This window comes from Salmo salar, chromosome ssa03, assembly GCF_905237065.1.
Source record: "Salmo salar chromosome ssa03, Ssal_v3.1, whole genome shotgun sequence".
NCBI classification, from domain to species: domain Eukaryota; kingdom Metazoa; phylum Chordata; class Actinopteri; order Salmoniformes; family Salmonidae; genus Salmo; species Salmo salar.
Genome location: NC_059444.1, coordinates 60,331,552 through 60,355,486, shown reverse-complemented (window position 1 = coordinate 60,355,486; position 23,935 = coordinate 60,331,552). Strand labels below are relative to the sequence as shown.

General features: G+C 43.5%; 3 protein-coding genes across 3 annotated transcripts; 2 read left to right on the top strand and 1 right to left on the bottom strand.

The window, feature by feature from the left end:
• The first annotated feature begins 6 nt into the window (after positions 1-6).
• LOC106601014 (cytosolic 5'-nucleotidase 3) lies at positions 7-4,231 on the top strand. Its single transcript, XM_014192858.2, has 9 exons — positions 7-211; positions 1,007-1,105; positions 1,234-1,303; positions 1,443-1,489; positions 1,687-1,772; positions 2,559-2,648; positions 2,810-2,972; positions 3,180-3,380; positions 3,605-4,231. Exons 1-9 carry the CDS (start codon positions 209-211, stop codon positions 3,713-3,715), a joined length of 870 nt encoding a protein of 289 aa, XP_014048333.1. The 5' UTR covers positions 7-208; the 3' UTR covers positions 3,716-4,231.
• A 2,691-nt stretch (positions 4,232-6,922) lies between these two features.
• Positions 6,923-12,362, bottom strand: LOC106601011 (peptidyl-prolyl cis-trans isomerase FKBP10). Its single transcript, XM_014192854.2, has 10 exons — positions 12,048-12,362; positions 11,159-11,304; positions 10,798-10,987; positions 10,565-10,710; positions 9,478-9,667; positions 9,222-9,367; positions 8,872-9,061; positions 8,372-8,514; positions 8,063-8,226; positions 6,923-7,840 (listed from the first exon to the last, which is right to left on the bottom strand). Exons 1-10 carry the CDS (start codon positions 12,239-12,241, stop codon positions 7,652-7,654), a joined length of 1,698 nt encoding a protein of 565 aa, XP_014048329.1. The 5' UTR covers positions 12,242-12,362; the 3' UTR covers positions 6,923-7,651.
• Positions 12,363-13,334: 972 nt separating this feature from the next.
• Positions 13,335-23,723, top strand: LOC106601010 (endoplasmic reticulum protein SC65). The gene is made up of 7 exons (XM_014192853.2): positions 13,335-13,970; positions 19,338-19,487; positions 20,050-20,221; positions 20,582-20,710; positions 20,843-20,988; positions 21,962-22,045; positions 22,863-23,723. Exons 1-7 carry the CDS (start codon positions 13,503-13,505, stop codon positions 23,007-23,009), a joined length of 1,296 nt encoding a protein of 431 aa, XP_014048328.1. The 5' UTR covers positions 13,335-13,502; the 3' UTR covers positions 23,010-23,723.
• Positions 23,724-23,935: the final 212 nt, after the last annotated feature.

The window sequence follows — 23,935 nt, the reverse complement described above, 5'->3', positions numbered from 1 at the left end:
CGCACACATTTACTTCCTCAATTTATGCCAGCAAATGCGAGCCTTCGGTGTAGACTGGTTATTGCAGCATAGCTAACTAGCTACAATCCTAGCTAGCTAGCTACAATCCTAGCTAGCTAGCTATATAACTTATTGATTGCATTTCTAGCTAGATCCATCGTTTGGATCTTTGAACTTTTCTTGAATTAAACAACATCTCTCTAGAAAAATGGTATGTGTACTTTATTTTCCTGATTGCCACTGAGTGAATGACTCAAATGGCTAGCTAGCTATCAAACGTAACGTTAGTTATTACAAACTACTTGCCTCATTTCTGTTGTTAGTTATGTGACAGTGACATAACATTACAATCCCAAAAAGTAAAATCACACAGAGTACTTGTTCATGCTTGTTAAGTATGTGATTGGGGTATTAGTTTACCCTAGTGTAAGAATCCATTAATTCAAGTCCTAGCTGTGACAACCGCTGCAAATGAGGGGGTGACATGCAATAGATATGTGAAGAGTTACGTCGGCTACAGCTCCTCAGTACAGTATTATAACAATGTATCAGCTGGATGCATGTGATGTTATCAGCAGCAGGACTGCTGTTAGCTTTGGGACACAACATCAGGAGTCTGTGATGTAACGTTATTGATCCAACCAATACACGGACTCCTGATGTTGTGTCCCAAAGCTAGGCTGCTGTGCTCTGTATATTGTAAATGCCGTAAACAGTAGCAAGCACAGTGGCCTTCAGTAAGTATGAGGGTTTATCGTCACATAAGTGTTTAGGGGCTGCAAGTGGTTAAGAGCGTTGGGTAAGTAATCGAAAGGTTGTTGGTTTGAATCTCTGAGCCAACTAGGTGGAAAATCTGTTAATGTGCCCTTGAGCAAGGTACTTAAGCTTAATTGCACCTGTATGTCACTCTGGATAAGAGTGTCTGCTGAATGACAAAAATGTAGTGGAGTAATATTTAGCTCTTCTGTTTTTCTCTCTCCTCACTCCTTGTCTCCATCCTCCAAAGATCCCAGAGCTGTCCAGTCCCTCAGTGTGTATGAGGGACCCTCAGAGGGTGGAGGAGATCATCAAGACCATGCAGAAGGCTGGCCCCAGCACTATTCAGGTACCACCACAGAGATCCTATTCAATTAGGATTGTATATGTAATTCTATGCGTACCACACCCAAGTGTTTTGATTTATTCTGAGAGGTTTGTTTGATAATATGGTGACAATGTCTCTTGCTTTTTCAGGTGATTTCTGACTTTGACATGACCCTCACACGGTTTGCCTACAATGGGAAGCGGTGCCCTACCAGTCACAGTAAGTACAAAATCTGGGATAGATTGTACGGAGAAGATACTAATGTGTATGTAGAGTTAAGGGGTCCATGTCTTGTCACTGATGTTTTTTCTACAAGCCCATGAGAGTGATGATGATTGCATCGGTATTGTTTTTATAGATATCCTGGACAACAGCAAGCTCATCAGTGAGGAGTGCAAAGCTCAGGTATATTTCAAATGTCATCAGAAAAACAACTGGAGCACATGACAGAACTTCCTCTGATTTGGCAAATAAAGTTGTGTAGATTAGAAAAACGATGACACAAGATTCACTGCTTAAATGAGTGAAAAATAACTGTCTTTTCTAGATGCGTACTAGCCCGTTTCTCCTTTCTGAGTGTTGTCCATTCTCCCTCCGTTCAGCTGAAGGACCTGCTCAACACATATTACCCCATAGAGATCGATTCCAAACGGACAGCGGAGGAGAAGCTGCCCCTCATGGTGGAGTGGTGAGTCGCAGCTCTCTGAGCCAATCACTGCCCTTCTAGACCAGGAACGCATCACTTTGCTGTCAAACTGACCAATGCCCTCTGTTCTATACCAGACAATGGCGCCTCCCTGCAGTCTCATTTACCCAATGAGTCCCACTGTAATACTGACACGTTTTCTACTTCTAACCCATTTTTAACATTGTATGTTTAAGCTACAGACTTCTGGGTTGTACTATCGGATTCGTCTCATTCTTCTGCGTCCAGCCATTAGTCTGTGTGAAAAGCTATCTATGAAAAGCTGAGACTCTCACGAACACACACGCTTTGCTCTATGACGCTTACAAGCTACAGAAGAGTCGTTAGAATGTAAGGGGTTCTTCTACATAGAAGATCGTAGGAAATCCTAGGACATAGTGTCTATAATACTGCAATAAGCTCACGTAGCTCACAACTCCAAACAGTTGTCATTGACTAGTTGGATAATCATTTCCCGCTGAGCGAACAATTTCTCGACGGCATTCATATCAATTCATTTTAATTAGGTTTTTGCTTCAGCAGACTTTCTTTTCTTATTGACATTTGTCAATACAACTCATGAATGCCGCTGTTTATGTCAAATTGTTCTGTGTTCTACTTGTAGCCCTGGTTGTCCTGAAAATAAAATGGTCAAACACTTCATTGTGAAGCTAAATATAAGGGCTGGACATGCAGATAAATGAAAGTCAGATAAATGAAAAGGCGATTTTTGATGGGGTCTCGGGACTGATGGGCTTAACCAATCCCCTTGCGCCGTGCATCCCATAGGTGGACTAAAGCCCATACTCTTCTGGTGCAGCAGCGCATCAGGAAAGACCTGCTGCAGGATGTGGTGAAGGAGTCCGATGCTATGCTCAGGTGAGAAGACCCTGCTACTGTTGCCAAACCACAATTAAGTCATCGATAGCATAGATGGTACCAAATTATGAAGCCATATCAAGTCAATAATGTTAATGACGACCAGGATGATGACTATAATGGTAGTGCTTACAGCGCTATCTATGCTGCTGTCTCCCCAGGGAGGGCTACCAGCTGTTCTTTGACCACCTGCAGGAGCACAGCATCCCTCTGCTCATCTTCTCTGCTGGGCTAGGAGACGTGCTGGAGGAGGTGATCCGCCAGGCCGGGGTCTTTCACCCCAACGTCAAGGTCTTCTCCAACTACATGGACTTTGATGAGACTGTGAGTAGCCTATCACTGACACACAAACCACAGTATATACAATACAGGTAGCCTCTATGGGATTGAGTAGGGAGAAGGGGTTGTCATGAAAACACTTAGTTTCATTGCATTAAATGCGCTTTTCCTATGCTGGTGATGACGCAGAGACTGGGTAAAAGGTTAGTGGTTTGAATGAGGATTTAACCCATTGGTGTCCCTCATTCTCAGGGAGTGCTGAAGGCGTTCAAAGGGGAGCTGATCCACATCTATAACAAGAAGGAGGGAGCTCTGCTGAACACGGGCCACTTCCAGGAGCTCAAGTCACGCCACAACGTCCTGCTGTTGGGAGACTCTCTGGGGGACCTGACCATGGCTGATGGGGTGCACAGCATGGAGAACATCCTCAAGATCGGCTTCCTCAACGACAAGGTAGGGTACTACTGGCTGCACATACACCAAAGCTCTCTCTCTTACACCCTAATAAACCCTCAACCATGCAAAATGTGTTGGTTTTATTTTTACTCCGAAGTTTTATTGTTTTAAGGCAATTGAGTGCTTGTTTTAATACACAGTCAGCTTGTTCAAGCACTGTTTAAATGTCGTTGGACATTGACCCCTTGTTAACGGTTCCCTCTCTGCATGATCTTTCTCAGGTGGAGGAGAGGAAGACGTCCTACCTGAATGCTTATGACATCGTGCTGGTGAAGGATGAGACCATGGAAGTGCCGAACGCCCTGCTGCTCCACCTCACCAGCACCAAGTGACCTGACCATGAACTTCATCTCACTGGCCAATCACTAACGAGCGTTCCGACGCTACAGGAAATATGCCGTGCTGGTTTAGGAAGCTCTTGCTCAGGAAGTGCCAGTAGTCAGATACCATGAGCCAAGTCAGAATGGTATTGTTTTTGGTTTGTCTTTTACTAAAGCTCCAATGGCTGTTTGTGTGGGCCGCTGGGATGGATTCCAGACTGTGTTTTGGAGCCGTCCTTCCACGCTCCTCCAGTTGAGTCTCCTTGTTTAACACTTACAACTTGAGAGCAACATTCTTTAAGAGTCCTACAATTTGATTTGATTTACTCAACAACCCTACTGTCACATTCTCAATTGTTTTACAAACCATCAATAGTCCAACTGAAATGGAACAGGAAAACTAGATGACTTCCCCGTCTGGTAAATGTGTATTGGGTTTGTGGGGAGAGAAACGTTTCGGGTGATATGTATGCCCTGTCTACATATGAGGAATGTACAGCACCAGTAAAACGTTTGGACACACCTACACACATTATTTTTTACTATTTTCTACATTTTCGAATAATAGTGAAGACATCAAAACTATGAAATAACACATATGGATGGAATCATGTAGTAACCAAAAAAGTGTTGAACAAATCAAAAGATATTTTATATTTGATATTCTTCAAAGTAGCCACCCTTTGCCTTGATGACAGCTTTGCACACTCTTGACATTCTCTCAACCAGCTTCACCTGGAATGCTTTTCCAACAGTCTTGAAGGAGTTCCCTTTACTCTGCGGTCCAACTCATCCCAAACCATCTCAATTGGGTTGAGGTCGGGTGATTGTGGAGGCCAGGTCATCTGATGCAGCACTCCATCACTCTCCTTCTTGGTCAAATAGCCCTTCCACAGCCTGAAGGTGGGTTGGGTCATTGTCCTGTTGAAAAACAAATGATAGCCCCACTCAGCGTAAACCAGATGGGATGGCGTATCGCTGCAGAATGCTGTGGTAGCCATGCTGGTTAAGTGTGCCTTGAATTCTAAATAAATCACAGACAGTGCCACCAGCAAAACACCACCACACCATCACACCTCCATGCTTCATGGTGGGAACCACACATGCAGAGATCATCCGTTCACCTACACTGCATCTCACAAAGACACAGCGGTTGGAACCAAAAATCTAAACTTTTAACTCATCAGACCAAAGGACAGATTTCCACCGGTCTAATGTCTATTGCTCGTGTTTTTTGGCCAAAGCAAATCTCTTCTTCTTATTGGTGTCCTTTAGTAGTGTATCTTTGCAGCAATTCGACCATGAAGGCCTGATTCAAGCAGTCTCTTCTGAACATTAGATGTTGAGATGTGTCTGTACTTGAACTCTGTGAAATATTTATTTGGGCTGCAATTTCTGAGGCTGGTAACTCTAATGAACTTAGAGGGGGTTTTCCTTTCCTGTGTCGGTCCTCATGAGAGCTAGTTTAATCATAGCGCTTGATGGTTTTTGCGACTGCACTTGAAGAAACATTCACATTTCTTGAAATTTTCCACATTGACTGACCTTAAAGTAAAAATGGATTGTCATTTCTCTTTGCTTATTTGAGCTGTTCTTGCCATAATATGAACGTATCTTTTGTATACCATTCCTACCTTGTCACAACACAACTGATTGGCTCAAATGCATTAAGAAGGAAAGAAATTCCACAAACTAACTTTTAACAAGGCACACCTGTTAATTGAAATGCATTCCAGGTGACTACCTCGTGAAGCTGGTTGAGAGAATGCCAAGAGTGTGCAAAGCTGTCATCAAGGCAAAGGGTGGCTACTTTGAAGAATATCAAATATATTTTGATTTGTTCAACACTTTTTTGGTTACTACTTGATTCCATCCATATGTGTTATTTCATAGTTTTGATGTCTTCACTATTATTCTACTATGTAGAAAATAGTAAAAAATAAAGAAACACCCTGGAATGAGTAGGTGTGTCCAAACTTTTGACTGGTACTGTATGTATGCATGTGGGTGCTGTTGTTTGGATCTAGATGTTGTTGTCTTCTCTGTATAGATGAAAGTTGAATGAGTTGCGGTTTGTTTGTCATGTGGGACCTTATCTTTGTCATATAAAGGGAAAGAAGACAGGATAAAGGGCAATCTAACTAGACTTTTCCCGTGTCAGTTTGAAACGCCAGTGTTTTATCTTAGTGTTCGGTACACGATATGCCATCTTTTTTGTTTCGTGAGACTTTGTTCTCCCCCTTTTTTTTGAGAAGTGTCTATTCTATGAGAATGATTACAGTAAATGATGTTCATGTTAGGCACTTATTTACTTTCAGCTCATTTACTCAAGTTTTATGTGGATATCATCAGTATGGAATCTGATGGTACTGTGTCACAGTATTATGGCATAGGGTTGTGTGCGTGGCTACGTTTTACAATGGACTTTTTTGGCGCCACAGTGCCACCATGTGGCCAAAGTACAGTATCACTCCATGCTGGTCTCAAAGAATCCATCCACCTTTAGCCTTGATACATTGAAAGTACATGAGAAAAGTAATAACATTTTGAATATTTGCCGTGTTTATATTTTCTCTGAAATGCCATCACTTTCTGTAGAACAGCAGAGTTTTGATTATGTTTTATCTTTTAGAGTCCTGTAAAAGTAATGGTTGACCTATTCGGTTTATGGTGAAGAACATCTGAATATTTAGTACTTTTAATTTTTTCGTATGATGGCAAAACATTTAATTGCCACATAATGGAGGTTTTTAGTTCTTAGTACAGCAAGGCATCTGATACTATTGCTTTATTAGTATGTTTTGCCAAATTATAGTAAAACATTTTCACCCAGTTACATGTTTAAAGATTTGAAGTGGAAATCCATTCATATTAAATGGCGGTCACTGGTACAGAATCCAGTCATACATTTCTCTTGAGACGTGTGTTACTGGGGGGACAGTGTGTTCGCTACATATTCTAGTGTCACTAGATTGTGTTTTTCACCTGTATGAGATATGTAGGCATAACAGGAAAACCTCTCCACAACTCTAAATAAAATGTGGCCACTGAACCCTTGTTTCACTTCATCTAGGTCTATTTCCTTTTTGTAAAACATGCCAAAATCCAATTTTGTAATCACCAGTGTGATGCTATTCCCAGGGAACTCTATATTAATGTTATTCCCAGTCTACACAATCCCTAGACAATGGACATGGATCCCAAACACAGGAAACAATGCATTTTTTATAGGTTTTTATTAGAAAAACAGATGTTGTTTATTATGTGATGTATGTTCCACAATGCAAGGCACTTAAAAAATCTTGTATTGTACAAAATAGCCACTCTTAAAATATACAACCTACAGTCTTAACATTATTTTCATGTCTGGGAAGAAGGGGAGGGGTGGGAGACAGCCATTTATTCCTATCAGCCATTTTGAAGCCAACTGCATTGCATCCTGGGAAGAAGGACCATCCCAAATGGCTGACAAGGTAGTTCAATGAAAGTGCTTTTAGCAAAATGTGTCTGAGTCAAACATTTTTTTAAAACATAATGATGCAAGACTGCAGAATAAGTTATTTATAAAAAGTATAGATGAACCACATTTTCATAAGGCAATTTACAACACATGGAAGCAGTCCTTCGTTTAAATAAGTATGGACCATTTTGGGTTATTTTCAACCAGTGGAGGCTGCTCAGGGGAGAACGGCTCATAATAATGGCTGGAACGGAGCGAATGGAGTGGCATCAAACCATGTGTTTGATACCATTCAACTTCGTACGTTCCAGCCATTATTATGAGCCTTTCCTCCCCAATTAAAATGCCACCAACCTTCTGTGTTTTCTACATAATAAAATGTATTTAAGAGCTCCACTAGTTGGTAACCCCCTAATTGCATAGATTCTGTCAGTCTGTTGTGTCTCTCTCCGTCCCCACACCCCTCTGCCCGGCTCGACTGTACCCCCTCACAGCTCCTCATGTCTGGCCCTGTCAGAATCCTCCTCCACCTTCAGTTTGAGCTCCTCAGCCACTATCTTGCCATCCGTGTTGCGGTCCTGGTTGTTGAACATGTCCTTGATGATGCCGTCAGCATCCATCCCTGGCCTCAGGCGACCTGTGCCCTCTGCCACCTGGATGTTTATGAAGGCTGTGAACTAGAGAGAGGGAGAGCAGAGAGAAATATGAGAGGTGTCCTTTCAAGAGCTACATCATTTGAAGAATAATTGCAGTTTTAGATGATCACCTGACTTGTTGTCCTGACCTACACAAGGATGTTACCAGCACCAGTGCCTTACCAAGCAAAGGGCAGAATGTATTGGGTGAATCGTGACTTTGATTGATGGATCATGCTAGATGTCTGACGTGTGTTATCTTACCTCCTCCAGAGGGACAGATAGATCTTTGTTGAGGTCCATGGCAGGGAACAGGGGATCTGGGCTGTCCCCCAGCCACACAAACATGTAGCCGTCAGGCACTCCCTTCTGCAGGTCCAACAGCTCCAGCTCAAAGTGCAGCACGGCACTGCTGGGAACGCCCTTGGCTGCAGGGACATGGGAGGGGAGAGCATGATGAGAGACATAGAAACGGTGTCAGAATAATGGAATGTCCAAATGCAAGATATCGCCACGCAGGATTTGGTTCTGGGTTTCAAGATGAAAGTGATCATGATTATTTCATTCACTCACCTCCATTTTCTCCATGTCCCAGATGGGGTGGGACGATCACCACTCTCTTCTCTCCCACGCACATGCCCCTCAGGCCCTCGTCCAGACCCTCAATCACTTTGTTGGCTCCCAGGGTGGTGATGGGGGCATTCTCATAGTGGTCCCTGGAAGAGGAGGGAGATATTGATCAAGGCCCCGCCGATGCTCCGACGTGCTATCAGTCAGTAGGAATTAAGTATGTAGCCCTATACGTTCTAGGTTGTAAGATGTATATAATATGTAAGATACAGTATATAGTTATAGATATGGATGGTTTCTATATCTTGGTTATATTTTGTATCATATATTTTCATTTCTACACAACATAAGTAGCTGATAAGTCTTCCTGCCTGTTGGCGTGGAGGCCTAGTGATATCAGTCAGACAAGTAGCCAGGGATGATTAGATTACATGACTGGGTCAGGCGTTGCAGTGTGGCGTTGCAGTATGGCGGTGCGATGGACAGGTGGCGCTCCTACTCACGAGGAGTAGAGCAGGGTGCCGTCCATCAGGGAGCAGTTGTAACGGTACTGGATCAGGTCGTCCACCTCACTGGTCAGGTTGCACTTCTTGGGCTTGCTGGTCACCTTGATCTCAATGAGGTCTTTAGGGTTGTGGAAGTCGATAACGTGGATGTCGAAGATCAGGACGGCCGAGCCAGGGATGAGGTCTCCTAGAGTGGGGGAGGAGGAGAGAAAAAAAGAGAAGAAAGGAATTTGAATTTGAGTAGGGACATGACTCAGCGTGGGCACTGGACAGTAAGACATGCAAATGCTACTCTGACTCCTCCCACCCCAAAACCTTTGGCCAATGCCACAGAGCCACATACTCACCAGTTCCCTTCTCCCCATAGGCCATGTGAGGAGGAAGGATGACACGCCTCTTCTCTCCTATACACAACCCCTGGAGGGCCTTGTCCATGCCCTGGATCACATAGCCCATGCCAATGTAGGTGTTGTATGTGCTGTTGCGCTGGTAGCTGCAGAAAGAGGAAACATAGTAAATGCAAATTAGAGTCAGTCTTTACAATGCGCGCTTTCACTCACACTAGTCTTGGTTTGACAGTAGATGTACTAAACACGCTCCTACCTGGTGTCAAAGCCAGAGCCGTCCTGGAAGGTGCCGTTGTAGTGGTAACGGATGTAGTCTCCCACCACGGTTTTGCGGGTGCAGGTCTTAGGCACCTCCTTGACCACCACGGTGATGTCATCCTTAGGGTTGAACAGGTCAATCATGAAGACCTCAAACACCAGAGTGGCCTGGGATGGAATCACGGTGCCTGGAAGAGGAGGATGGGTGTTTAGAGTCAATTATATGATCTATACACAGCCCAATGCAAATCTTACTTCCTCAGAGGGGGTGGTCCACAACATTGTTTTTAATCTGTAATATTTATTTTATTTGACCTTCATTTAACTAGGCAAGTCAGTTAAGAACAAATTCTTATTTTCAATGACGGCCTGGGAACACATTTGCCTGTTCAGGGACAGAACAACAGATTTTATCCATGTCAGCTCAGGGATTCGATCTTGCAACCTTTCGGTTGCTAGTCCAACCACTAGGCTACCTGCCGCCCCAATATGTCTTGTTAACTGTTGTTGTGGAGTGACACTTGAATAAACCTTTCTAGACTCTAAACTCTATGTAGCCTACTATACACTTCCTGTGTTTATCAGCCCAGGCTAGGGGTTATATATAGTTTTACCATATCCCTTCTTCTCATAGGCTAGGGATTATAAACAGTGGTTACTAGTAGCTACCATATCTCTTCTCCTTATAGGCTAGGGGTTATAAATAGTTTAAGTTTAGTTTATTAATTCGACCATTTAAAAAACAAGCACACATAAACTTGAAAAAGCCATACATGCACATGAATAAAACCATTGAGGATAATCTTGAGACAAGATGGCTAGACAAGATGGAACACAGTATGGCAGTGAAATAATAAAACAAAAACATAGAAGAACATCTATCTAATCATTCCAGTTACATCATAGGGGTTATTCATATGGGCACAGAGGACATCAAACATATTTTTACTTTATTTTTAAAGCTGCCCAGAGAGGACGTTGTTTTTATGGGCAGAGGCAACTCAACTCATTAGTGGTTACTAGTAGTTACCATATCCCTTCTCTTCATAGGCTAGGGATTATAAACAGTGGTTACTAGTAGTTACCATATCCCTTCTCCTCATAGGCCAGGAAGGGTGGGATGATGATGGTGCGTGTCTCTCCCACACACATGCCGATGAGACCCTCGTCCATGCCCTTAATGAGGTAGCCCATGCCCACGTACGTGTCATAGGTGCCGTTCCTAGAGTGGCTGAAAGAGACATGGACGGAACGGGTTAACACACGCGCGCACACAAATACAGCATGACTGCTTTTCCAGATTAGATATGGACCTCACCTGGAGTCGAAGGGCACGCCGTTCAGCAGTGTGCCGTTGTAGTGATAACGGATGAAGTCAGTAGCCTCCACGAGGCGCTTGCAGCTCTCAGGTTTGCTGAGGGTGCGTGTCTGGACCTTGTCTTCTGTGTTCCAGATGTCGAGCAGAACCACATCAAACACCAACACAGTGTCAGCAGGGATCACATCACCTAGGAGAGAGAGACAGGTTGGGAATTCATTGTGTGCCACTGGAATATACGACTGGGGCCAACATCAGAGGATAACTATATGTGGAATTTAGTTTGTACAGGGCACACCATCTGGCGCCAGGCCCTATGTAAACTGTAAAGGTCATATAAGAGAATGTAATGAGTTGTTACCTGCTCCTATGCTTCCATAGGCAAGGTGTGGGGGGACGGTAACTTTTCTGCGCTCATTGACACACATGCCCTGAACTCCCCTGTCCAGACCAGTGATGAGACGCCCCAGTCCCACCTGCCCACTGAAGGGTGCACCACGTTCATGACTGGAAAGGGGGGATGGTAGAAGAGAGGTTAGAGGGAGAGAATAGAAGAGACATTCCTCAAGATTACAAAGATTATATTTCTTTCAATGGTAGGCGGGGTCTAGTCAAGTTATTCTGTTCTATTCCTATTATTATATTAGACTATTTATATTCATTTTAACTGGTTGTAAACCATGTATCTAACCATATCTGAATGGGTTGTGTGCAAAAAAATGAAATAATTAATGAACAAAACACAAAAGTAGACCATGGTATAATAACTAAACAGGCCAAAATAATGCATTTTAAGATATAGCCTCACCTAGCCTATCAACCAACTGAATGCAGCTGTTCGTCTTTGCTTTGAGTGTGCGTGGCATTTCGTAGTAGTAAACACCATTGAACGATATTGTGCAGAGCGCCACATAGGCCTCGTTCGAGGATGCGCATGACACGCACCAACGCACACGGCAGTTACAGTGTATCTGTGCAAAAATGCACAGCTCAGGGACAAAGTTACAATGTATCTATGAAGCGCACGGTCTTCCATAAAAAGTTTCAAAATGGTTGCTTAGAGGGGCTGCAAATGTAGTGGTAGGACACGTCTGCAACAGGCCAACTGCGTGAGACCATAGTTAAACGAAAATGTCCACCAGCCAGCACAGAATTTATTTGCACAGGAATCAGATAGGCTTGCTCTGCCTTGATGCTCTTCTGCACTATGTCAATAGACCTATACAAGCGAGTCGTGCGTCGTAGCTTACCTGGAATCGAACTTCTTGCCGTCGGTGAAGGTACCGTTGTAATGATAACGGACGAAATCTCCCGTTTGCACTTCTCTGGGACAAACTCTTGGAATGTCATACCGATCAATAACCACGTCTTCTAACGGGCCCGGGCTACTGCTTACATGGGTTCCCGTTACACAGAGCAAAATTAACGCAAACATTGACTCCATTATAAACGTATTCTCTGGTGTTTTGTTAAAGTATGAGAAACAGACGGATGATTTCGCCGTGACTTCTCCGTTGGCTACCGTCTATAGATGCAGAAAGAGAGAAGTGCGGACGTAGCTTCTGCTCGTTCAGAAGGGGGAGGTGTGTGGCATCCAATTCACCCCCTCCTCTTTAGAGGAATTCTGTAAACGTGTAAAGTAGCCCTCGGCCACATATAATAGGCCTAGGTATCTGACTCGAGCGCAAGCCAGAGGAAGCCGACTTAAAGCATAGCCTACTATGTAATAACGTCTGTGCTATACTATTTACAAAGCCTTATTATTTGAATGCCTATCGAACATAGACAGTGAGCGGAAGTTATTTGCACTGTGTGGGAATACCCCACAGGCTTCTATAGAGAAGCTCGTTTAACCGGGAGGCGCCCATCTGGCTGAGTCGGAAAGAAAGGCCCAGAATGATGTTCTCGGAGGTCCTACATTCCAACCTTTGGTCTACTTCTCTATTTAAATATGAATTGTTATTTATCTAACATTTACAATGGGCTATGTTAATTTTATGCTCATATTTTCACTGTTCAAAATTTAAAAAAGCACGTCCCTCTCATGACCATCTCATCTGGAAACATGCTTGCTGGAATGTTCGTAGATCCAACAAACCTACCCATGCAAAAAAACAATGAAGAGTTGTCGAATCTGTGAAAAAGTATTTGCTTTAGATGTTTAAATATGGAAATAATAGCATATTCCTTATTAGATCACCACACAGTCATACATGTGCTATATTTACATATTTTACAGTGTGTTCATTTCCTCCACATATATATTTCCTCCATATATATATATATATGACCAAGTTACGGGAAAATACAACAAAACTTTTAATGATTTAGCATTTTGATGGGCCGATATATATAACTTTTTAAAAATAATGTAGGACCTTCCATCGGCCCATCAAAATGCTAAATCATTAAAAGTTTTGTTGTATTTTCCCGTAACTTGGTCAATGTTATCCCCAAAATCATGAGGGCGTTATGACCCAGGGGCTAATCTAAACCCGAAATCACTGCCTCCGACTGACTCCCTGTGAAACTCCTGCAGAAGAACCCTGACTTTTCTGTCCCCTCCTCTCCGTCTCTCCAAGCCTGGCCAAGGCTCTGTACGTGCAAACAGACATGACCATTCACTGGTGAAGAAAACCCTGGAGAAATTATCCCGAAATCGTGTTTGGTTGGAGAAACGGAGGGCATGATAGAGAATAAGCATAATGGCCCCTACAAACGTTAAAGAAACCTGGCTTTCATTTTGTTTCTGTGTAGTTTTGGTCGCTCCGCTTCTGGTCGAAGCCCAGTATGAGAAATATAGCTTCAAGAGTTTCCCACATAACGATCTAATGCCACTTGAATCTGCTTATGGACATGCTCTAGACCAGTATGGAGCGCAGAACTGGAGGGACAGCATCAAGTACCTGGAATTGAGTTTGCGTCTTCACCGGCTCCTGAAAGACAGCGAAGCGTTTTGCAGCCAGAACTGTAGCACTGTCAGTCGGGACAATGATACCCTCTTCGCGGACAGCAGTCTCCGCATCATGCAGCATTTCTTACTCCGAGCTTCGTGCCTTAAAAAGTGCAAAACACACTTTCCAGTGTTTACAGTAGCCTACCCAAAGAGAGATGTTCTGGAAGCTTTTGAAAAGAGGGTACCCTACCGGTACATACAATATGCTTACTACCAGGTGAGATCAAAGACTTATTCTGCTGGATGGGTGGACATTAAATACATTTAGGGTAAGATATCCAAATAACGGTTTACAAATAACGGTCGACATGGTCACAGTGGTTTTTCCCTTTAGTAGATAATAGGCCTATTTGTAAGAATCTTATGTGGAATAAATTCTTAATTCTAATATTATATCATTGTAACAACCTGTCCTGGTACACCTATTACACGATATGAGTAACTAATGCGTAACAGGACGATATTTACATAGGCTACTGTCATAGCCTGATACTTCGAATGAAATATCATAGTAGCTTGTTTTCCATGAGCAAGACTGTGACACAAGCGTGAAACAAAAAAGTTTTTCGTAGACTTTCCTCAGCCCACCTGTTGAGAATACTGCAAACTCAGTAGTTGAACACACATGCCACGTCTCTCTAACAGCGCCCCGTTAAACGGTCCCCCAATAAGAACAATCGTCTTATTATTTTATACCAAAGCAAACACCACACGTAGGCCTATGATGCAGAATACCAAGCAGGCAAATCAACAGTGTTCAAAATAAAGAGGATTTACTTTTGAAGTGAAAGTAAGCCAAACACTAGTGCCATTGGAATGTGCGTAAAATATACGTGTGCAACAATTTCTGCGGCCTGTGCGCACACGTGAGTGTTATAATTGGAATCTTTCCTCAGGCAAGCCAACTCCTCCATTGGAAAGCATCTTCTCAGGTCATCACCTCTGGATGCTCTCATCTGTCTCGATTTAAATTTGTAATTTTTTTATTTCACCTTTATTTAACCAGGTAGGCCAGTTGAGAACATGTTCTCATTTACAACTGCGACCTGGTCAAGATAAAGCAAAGCAGTGCGACAGAAACAACAACACTGAGTTACACATGGGATAAACAAACATACAATCAATAACACAGTAGAAAAATGTGCAGATGAAAAGAAAGATGTGCAGATGAGGATGTGCAAGTAGAAATACTGGTGTGCAAAAGAGCAGAAAAACAAAAACAAATATGTGATGAGGTAGGTAGTTGGTTGGATGGGCTATTTACAGATGGGCTGTGTACAGCTGCAGCCTGTAAGCTGCTCTGACAGCTGATGCTGTAATGTGTGTATATGGGAGGCGAAGTCAAGTGCAGGAGAGCGGAGTATAATAAACAGGTGCACTTTAATACCGGTTACCAACTGACAGCACATAACACATACTAGTGCCAAAAACCCAGTCTATAACAAAAGTGCAATGCCTGACAATAATCCACGTAACAAATAACAATCACTCACAAATACAACATGGGGAACAGAGGGTTAAATAATAAACAAGTGATTGGTGAGTGAAGCCAGGTGTGATAAGACAAAGACAGAACAAATGGAAAATGAAAAGGGGATCGGCGGTGGCTAGAAAGCCGGCTAGAAAGCCGGTGACGTCGAACGCCGCCGGAACAAGGAGAGGGACCGACTTCGGCGGAAGTCGTGACAGATGCTTAAAGTTAGTGAGGGAGAAGTAAGTTTCCAACTTCAGTGATTTTTGCAATTCGTTCCAGTCATTGGCAGCAGAGAACTGGAAGGAAAGGTGGCCAAAGAAGGTGTTGGCTTTCGGGATGACCAGTGAAATATACCTGCTGGAGCGTGTGCTAGGGGTGGGCATTGCTATGGTGACCAGTGAGCTGAGACAAGGCGGAGCTTTACCAAGCAAAGACTTATGACCTGGAGCCAGTGGGTTTGGCGACGAATATGTAGCGAGGACCAACCAACAGGTCGCAGTGGTGGGTGGTATATGGGGCTTTGGTGACAAAATGGATGGCACTGTGATAGACTGCATCCAATTTGCAGAGTAGAGTGTTGGAGGCTATTTTGTAAATGACATTGCCAAAGTCAAGGATTGGTAGGATAGTCAGTTTTATGAGGGTATGTTTGGCAGCATGAGTGAAGGAGGCTTTGTTGCGAAATAGGAAGCCAATTCTAGATTTAATTTTGGATTGGAGATGCTTAATATGAGTCTGGAAGGAGAGTTTACAGTCTAGCCAGACACCTAGTTATTTATAGTTGTCCACATATTCTAAGTCCGAACCGTCCAGAGTAGTGATGCTAGTCGGGCAGGCGGGTGCGGTCAGCGATCGGTTGAAGAGCATGCATTTCGTTTTACTAGCATTTAAGAGCAGTTGGAGGCCACAGAAGGAGTGTTGTATGGCATTGAAGCTCATTTGGAGGTTTGTTATCACAGTGTCCAAAGAAGGGCCAGAAGTATACAGAATGGTGTCGTCTGCGTAGAGGTGGGTCAAAGAATCACCCGCAACAAGAGCGACATTAATGATATATACAGAGAAAAGAGTCGGCCTGAGAATTGAACCCTGTGGCACCCCCATAGAGACTGCCAGAGGTCCGGACAACAGGCCCTCCGATTTGACACATTGAACTCTATCAGAGAAGTAGTTGGTGAAGCATGCGAGGCAGTCATTAGAGAAACCAAGACTGTTGAGTCTGCCGATAAGAATACGGTGATTGACAGAGTCGAAAGCCTTGGCCAGGTCGATGAAGACTGCTGCACAGTACTGTCTTTTAATCGATGGTGGTTATGATATCGTTGAAGACCTTGAGCGTGGCTGAGGTGCACCCGTGACCATCTCGGAAACCGGATTGCATAGCGGAGATGGTACGGTGGGATTCGAAATGGTCGGTGATCTGTTTGTTCACTTGGCTTTCGAAGAGTTTAGAAAGGCAGGGCAGGATGGATATACAGTTGAAGTCAGAAGTTTACATACACTTAGGTTGGAGTCATTAAAACACGTTTTTCAACCACTCCACAAATTTCTTGTTAAAAAACTATAGTTTTGGCAAGTCGGTTAGGACATCAACTTTGTGCATGACACAAGTAATTTTTCCAACAATTGTATACAGACATTATTTCACTTATCATTCACTGTATCACAATTCCAGTGGGTCAAAAGGTTACATACAGTAAGCCGGCTGTGCCTTTAAACAGCTTGGAAAATTCCAGAAAATGATGTCATGGCTGTAGAAGCTTCAGATAGGCTAATTGACATCATTTGAGTCAATTGGAGGTATACCTGTGGATGTATTTCAAGGCCTACCTTCAAACTCAGTGCCTCTTTGCTTGTAATAATGGGAAAATAAAAATAAATCAGCCAAGACCCCAGAAAAAGAATTGTAGACCTCCACAAGTCTGGTTCATCCTTGGGAGCAATTTCCAAACGCCTGAAGGTGCCATGTTCATCTGTACAAACAGTAGTATGCAAGTATGAACACCATGGGACCACGCAGCCGTCATACCGCTCAGGAAGGAGACGCGTTCTGTCTTCTAGAGATGAACGTACATTGGTGCGAAAAGTACGAATCAATCCTAAAACAACAGCAAAGGACCTTGTGAAGATGCTGGAGGAAACAGGTACAAAAGTATCTATATCCACAGTAAAATGTGTCCTATATCGACATAACCTGTAAGGCCACTCAGCAAGGAAGAAGCCACTGCTCCAAAACCGCCATAAAAAAGCCAGACTACAGTTTGCAACTGCACATGGGGACAAAGATTGTACCTTTTGGAGAAATGGCCTCTGGCCTGATGAAGCAAAAATAGAACAGTCTGGCCATAATGACCATTGTTATGTTTGGAGGAAAGATGGGGAGACTTGCAAGACGAAGAACACCATCCCAACCATGAAGCACGGGGGTGGCAGCATCATGTTGTGGGGGTGCTTTGCTGCAGGAGGGTCTGGTGCACTTCACAAAATAGATGTCATCATGAGGAAGCAAAATTATGTGGATATATTGAAGCAACATCTCAAGACATCAGTCGGGAAGTTAAAGCTTGGTCGCAAATGGGTCTTCCAAATGGACAATGACCCCAAGCATACTGCCAAAGTTGTGGCAAAATGGCTTAAGGACAACAAAGTCAAGGTATAGGAGTGGCCATCACAAAGCCCTGACCTCAATCCTATAGAAAATTTGTGGGGAGAACTGAAAAAGCGCGTGCAAGCAAGGAGGCCTACAAACCTGACTCAGTTACACCAGCTCTGTCAGGAGGAATGGGCCAAGATTCACCCAACTTATTGTGGAAAGCTTGTGGAAGGCTACCCAAAACGTTTGTCCCAAGTTAAACAATTTAAAGGCAATGCTGCCAAATACTAATTGAGTGTATGTACACTTCTGACCCACTGGGAATGTGATGAAAGAAATAAAAGCTGAAATAAATCATTCTCGCTACTATTATTCTGACATTTCACATTCTTAAAATAATGCGGTGATCCTGACTGACCTAAGACAGGGAATTTTTACTAGGATTAAATGTCAGGAATTGTGAAAAACTGAATTTAAATGTATTTGGCTAAGGTGTATGTAAACTTCCGACTTCAAATGTAGGTCTGTAACAGTTTGGGTCTAGAGTGTCTCCCCCTTTGAAGAGGGGGATGACCGCAGCCGCTTTACAATCTTTAGGAATCTCAGACGATACGAAAGAGAGGTTGAACAGACTAGTAATAGGGGTTGCAACAATGGCGGTGGATCATTTTAGGAAGAGAGGGGGGTGGGGGAAGCATGGCCAGCCGTAGATAAATGCTTATTGAAATTGGATTTATCGGTGGTGACAGTGTTTCCTAGCCTCAGTGCAGTGGGCAGCTGGGAGGAGGTGCTCTTATTCGCCATGTCCCAAAACCTTTTGGAATTAGTGCTGCAAGATGCAAATTTCTGTTTGAAAAAGCTAGCCTTTGCTTTCCTAACTGACTGTGTATATTGGTTACTGACTTCCCTGAAAAGTTGCATATTGCGGGACTATTCGATGCTATTCACATCCAGACGTTCTCATAGGTGTTCCAGGCACGTGTGTCAGCCAAACGGTGATCTCATGGATCTGTTAAGAGCATTCTCCAATGTCTTCACTTGTTCAGATATACAGCAGTATTCCAAAAACCCTCCTCCATAAGACAGACCAAGGTCACAGTTTGAATCTATACACCATGGGTTCTTGACAATTGCCAGGCTTAGCTACCACATAGTAATCTTTGAATATAGGCATACAGTATTCTTCTTACCGCCAAAAGTGTTGATTAACAGTTGATCATTTCAGCACATGCCTTAAAGCCACATTGAGTCAGTGGCTGAAGCACACCTCTTAGCAGTTGGTGAGGTGATTTGAGGTTAGAAGTCATGCTATTCTCTGAGGACTAACTAGTGTTAGCAAGACCTGCTGCATGCAGAGAACCCCTTGCTTCAGCTAGGCATTCGTTAGAACTAGAGATAGTGTCTATAGACAACAATGACACCAACTACCAGAGAGCCAAGACCGACCAATCAAGACTACTGGACCCTATATGACCCATAACAATAATGATGATACATTCTGTGTCTCCTCTCTCCCACAGTTAAACAACATAGAGAGGGCCGTGTCAGCGGCCCACACGTTCCTCCAGAAGAACCCAGAAGACCCCTTTATCTCCAAGAACATGAACTACTACAAGACCCTGTTTGAGCTGGACGAGTACCTCATCGACCACGAGGAGCGGCCCTACGAGGTCAGTGTGAGGTCAGCTCACAACCAGCCCCCATACACATCACAACTAGCTCTGATACCCATCGCCTGGCACAGTACTAGAACTAATGAGAATGGCTGTCCAAGAAAAGCTTCCAAAAGAACTAATAAGAGATAAAAAGGAGTTGGAGCACTGGAAGATTTTCTTGGTAAGCCATTCTCATGTTTTTTTGTCATTGTTGTTTTGCACCCCTCCTTTCCTTTGTTTGCTGAAGCGCGAAGTCCCATCTGAACACAGTACTAGAACTATTCATTGAAAATATGTGTTGGTTAGTATGTTATCGATGGCTTTCTCAATCTAAACATGAATGGCGGAGAAACATACTACAGTATTTTTTCACAACTCTGTTAGAAAAAAGTATCAGAATAGAATGTAGGTTTCAATTCTATTCAAATGTTGGTTGTTGTTCTGCAACTGTGTGCTATGTCCCTTCAGCACATATCTATTGTCTCTAACTGTGCTGTCCTTTCTGACCCCTGCCTGTTGTCCTTTCAGCCGATGTCTAGTGTCTCTAACACTTTGATTTGTCCTTTCTGTACTCCAGCCTGTGTTCCTGAAGGCTGTGAAACTGTATAACTCTGGAGATTTCAGCGCCAGTGCTCGGGACATGGAGCAGGCCACTACGGAGTACCTCAAAATGTACGACCTCTGCCTGGCAAGCTGCGAAGGGTCATATGAGGTCACAGAGTACAAAGACTTTTACCCTACACTGGCAGGTGAGTGTCTGACAAATCCCCATCTACTCATGGTCCCTATTGAGAGGGCAGAGACTCTGGTCATAGCAGTATAATCTCTCTCTCTCTCTCTCTCTCTCTCTCTCTCTCTCTCTCTCTCTCTCTCTCTCTCTCTCTCTCTCTCTCTCTCTCTCTCTCTCTCTCTCTCTCTCTCTCTCTCTCTCTCTCTCTCTCTCTCTCTCTCTCTCTCTCTCTCTCTCTCTCTCTCTCTCTCTCTCTCTCTCTCTCTCTCTCTCTCTCTCTCTCTCTCTCTCTCTCTCTCTCTCTCTCTCTCTCTCTCTCTCTCTCTCTCTCTCTCTCTCTCTCTCTCTCTCTCTCTCTCTCTCTCTCTCTCTCTCTCAGATCTCTACACAGAAGTTCTGAAGTGTAAAGTGAAGTGTGAGGAGAACCTGATGCCCAATGTCGGTGGTTTCTTTGTGGAAAAGTTTGTGGCTACCATGTACCACTACCTCCAGTTTGCTTACTATAAACGTAAGGACATGAAAGTGTCACACCTCAATAGAGCTCCAAACTCTACTGCACTTGCATTTCATGACCAAAATAGTACAGCAACTATTCAAGTTGTTACGCCGTTGTCAGATGACCCACCCTCCCTCTGTGCAGTGAACGACGTGCGTAACGCGGCTCCGTGTGCGGCCAGCTACATGCTGTTTGACGCTAACGATCAGGTGATGCAGCAGAACATGGTGTACTACCGCTTCTACCGAGAACAGTGGGGCCTGGAGGAGACGCACTTCCTGCCTCGCCCGGTGAGTAACCAGATTATTTGATATAACCTTGACGCCCAACTCAGCATCCCGATGTGCCCTGTCAGGACTTAACATGTCATTTCTGATTAATATGAACCATCATCTAGAACAGTGGTATTCAAAGTCAGGGTCGCGACCCTGGGAACCGCAGTGGGATGGCCAATTTTTGTTGTTGTTGTATGGGACAATATACAAACGTTTTGGAGAAAGATAATGGAAAAAGGGGAAAGAAATATTGAGTAAATGTATTTATTGGTTTCTTTTCATTTTGGTAAGAGATGAAAATGCAATGAATTAAAGGTTATTTTTTGATGTAAAAATCAAAATGTACAGATTTTGGGGTGGGATCCCCATAAATTCTGGCGGAAACAAATGGGGCTCTGGCTGAAGAAGTTTGAATACCACTGATCTAGAATGATGGTAATAAACTTTACCCAGATGAACCTCATTCCTGAACCTGATTCCAAACAAGATGTGTAATAGTTTCAGATTTGGGGTATGGTCTAGCTGTTGTTTCCTTACTAAAATATGCTATGGAGCACCACAGCTCCACGAAGAAACAAGAAAAGGAAAGCTGTAACATATAGCTATGGTGTGAACACCAACTCCCTACAAAGGTGGTCAATTCAAATATTTTATATTCAAATTAAAAAGGATTAGGTCCTATAATTTCTTGGTTATGCCCTACCAGTACAGCACTTACAGCAGCTGCAACGCCATCAATTAAATAAAACCAACAAAGCTCCCTGAAACGTATAGGCCTTTTTGAAACGGTGATCATTTCAAATGGAGTTAGTGGTACTGTAGATACTCCATGATATGCTAACTGGAGGGAAAATGAGCATTAAAATAAAGGGAAACATCATCAAATGTTTCGTCTTCTAGAGCTAAAACCAATTTTGAACTGTAGCTTTGTGTTCTCCTTGCATCTTGAGTCAACCAATGATATTGACGCACCACGTTTGTTGCGCAGGAGGCACTGAGGTACTTTAACCAAACGACCAAGCAGAGGGAAATGCTGGAGTTTGCACTGAATTACCTACAGACAGATGATGAGGTAAGGCTTGCCCGCAAAGGGGTGGAGATGGAAGTAACAGAGGAAACCCATTTTTATGTGCAGGACAAATTCTGGACAGAAGCACCAAACTCAGAAGTAACAAACTGTAATAAATTGGCTGGTTCGCTTCAAATCTGGCGAGAATTTGGTTCTGGGCTGCTGAGAATATTTCCAATGTGCAAAACAATTTTTGGGTACAGTAGCTAGTATGCTATTTTGTTTTGTGGGAGGTGACTGAAAAATGAGCGGCAAAGTGTTTGAATCAACTAGGTGGAAAGAAGTGGGGGGAAGGGACCAGTCAATCACAGTGTTTACTTTGATTCTGATTCTGACTACAGGGGATCTATGAGGGAGACTACTGTAGAGAGAGTGGGATGGATAGAGGTTGAAAGAGGGTCAGTAGCTGGAAGGGAGAGAAATGGAGAGAGAGAGATTGAGATTGAAAGGGAGGGGCGTTGTGTTTTCCGACAGTGGAGTGTGGTATGTAGCTGGGAGGTGTCGGCCTCTGAGGCCCTGCCACATGCGTTTTTCTCTGGTCAGCCCCTCCCAGCTAACCACACAGCCTCAGCTTAGACCTGAGAGGGGGGAGGAGGACAGAGAAGGAGAAAGAAAGGGAGAGATAATTACAGCATGCACTAGTAGTGAGAGATTCATAGGGAAAGAAAATAAGAACCAAGAGAAAGGCAAAGAAAGTGTGAGAATGATGACAACATGTGTTAGAAATATATCCCTGAGATGTCTGCCAAGTGAAATCAAGCCTCACCTTGAAGTGTAGATGTGTTGTATGTCTCTAACTCAGTGTTGTGTTCCTTGGCAGGATGTGGTGAGTCCAGAGGAGGTGGCTTCTCCCTCGGCCCCCCCTGACGCTGAGTTTGAGGGGATAGGAGATTACGAGGAGTCCTTCGTAGCAGACTGGTGGCAGGAACCCAAAACCAAGGGGGACGCTGGGGAACCTGCAGCCTGACCCCAAACACCAACTCCGCCATGAACACCACCCCTCCCCCAAACAGAACACTTCTCAAATCCCCTCTCAAAGAATATGGACAGCCCTGCAGAGCCAGACCCCATCCAGAAATGCCAGGATACTATAATTAGTACACCCCACACATTAAATTGTTCCATGGTGTATATACACAAACACACACAGACACATCATTTCACAGCTTAAGGAACACAAAAGGGAGAATTTACATTGCCAGTTGCACACAGTTCCACCATTAGCAAGATCACACAAACACCCACCCACACAGGACTTATTGAAGGTCAGAGCTGTCCATGTCTGAACTGAAAGCTGAATTGTGCATCTGTTTTGGCATAAGGAAAGGGAAAAGAAAAGGGAAAGGGGGATACTTAGTCAGTTGTACAACTGACTGCCTTCAACTGAAATGTGTCTTCCGCATTTAACCCCACCCCTCGAAAGGTGTATTATAATTGTTAATACTGTATGACTGTTATTGTTGTTGTTGCATTTCTTATTTAATGAAATGATTTGCCTTTGTGCCATAGCCCTGGTAATATGGCACTGATCTATGCCTTCTGTCAATATCTAGGATGTTTGATGTTGAATTCTGACTTATTGGAGGTGTTTTTTGTGGGTCCAGTGTTAAGATAAAAATCCACACAAAATGCTAAGTGAACAACAGCAGAAAGTGTGGAATAAAGTGACATTATTTTAGTACATCGCTGTTATTGTCTCTTTCAGAAAATCCATTGCAGTACAGACATACAGTATAATGGAAACTTACTTATGACATCCTTAGGATGTGTTTACACAGGCAGCCCAATGCTGATCTTATGCCCAATTATTGGTGGTATTATTTGAGATACTCTAAGGAGGTAGGGTTTGAGACGTGGTTTTCAGACCTCAACTCAGTTTGGGGTGTAGGGTTT

What these genes read in the sequence shown, in the direction of transcription:
- LOC106601010 (XM_014192853.2), top strand. Translation starts at nt 13,503, where the DNA reads ATGGCCCCTACAAACGTTAAAGAAACCTGGCTTTCATTTTGTTTCTGT. An exon ending in ACGAGGAGCGGCCCTACGAG is followed by an intron (nt 19,488 to 20,049) that starts GTCAGTGTGAGG and finishes TCTGTACTCCAG; the next exon opens with CCTGTGTTCCTGAAGGCTGT. An exon ending in CGCACTTCCTGCCTCGCCCG is followed by an intron (nt 20,989 to 21,961) that starts GTGAGTAACCAG and finishes TTTGTTGCGCAG; the next exon opens with GAGGCACTGAGGTACTTTAA.
- LOC106601014 (XM_014192858.2), top strand. An exon ending in GAGTCCGATGCTATGCTCAG is followed by an intron (nt 2,649 to 2,809) that starts GTGAGAAGACCC and finishes CTGTCTCCCCAG; the next exon opens with GGAGGGCTACCAGCTGTTCT. An exon ending in TCGGCTTCCTCAACGACAAG is followed by an intron (nt 3,381 to 3,604) that starts GTAGGGTACTAC and finishes GATCTTTCTCAG; the next exon opens with GTGGAGGAGAGGAAGACGTC.
- LOC106601011 (XM_014192854.2), bottom strand. Translation starts at nt 12,241, where the DNA reads ATGGAGTCAATGTTTGCGTTAATTTTGCTCTGTGTAACGGGAACCCAT. An exon ending in GGCGTGCCCTTCGACTCCAG is followed by an intron (nt 10,711 to 10,797) that starts GTGAGGTCCATA and finishes TGTCTCTTTCAG; the next exon opens with CCACTCTAGGAACGGCACCT. An exon ending in CTATGGGGAGAAGGGAACTG is followed by an intron (nt 9,062 to 9,221) that starts GTGAGTATGTGG and finishes CCCCCACTCTAG; the next exon opens with GAGACCTCATCCCTGGCTCG.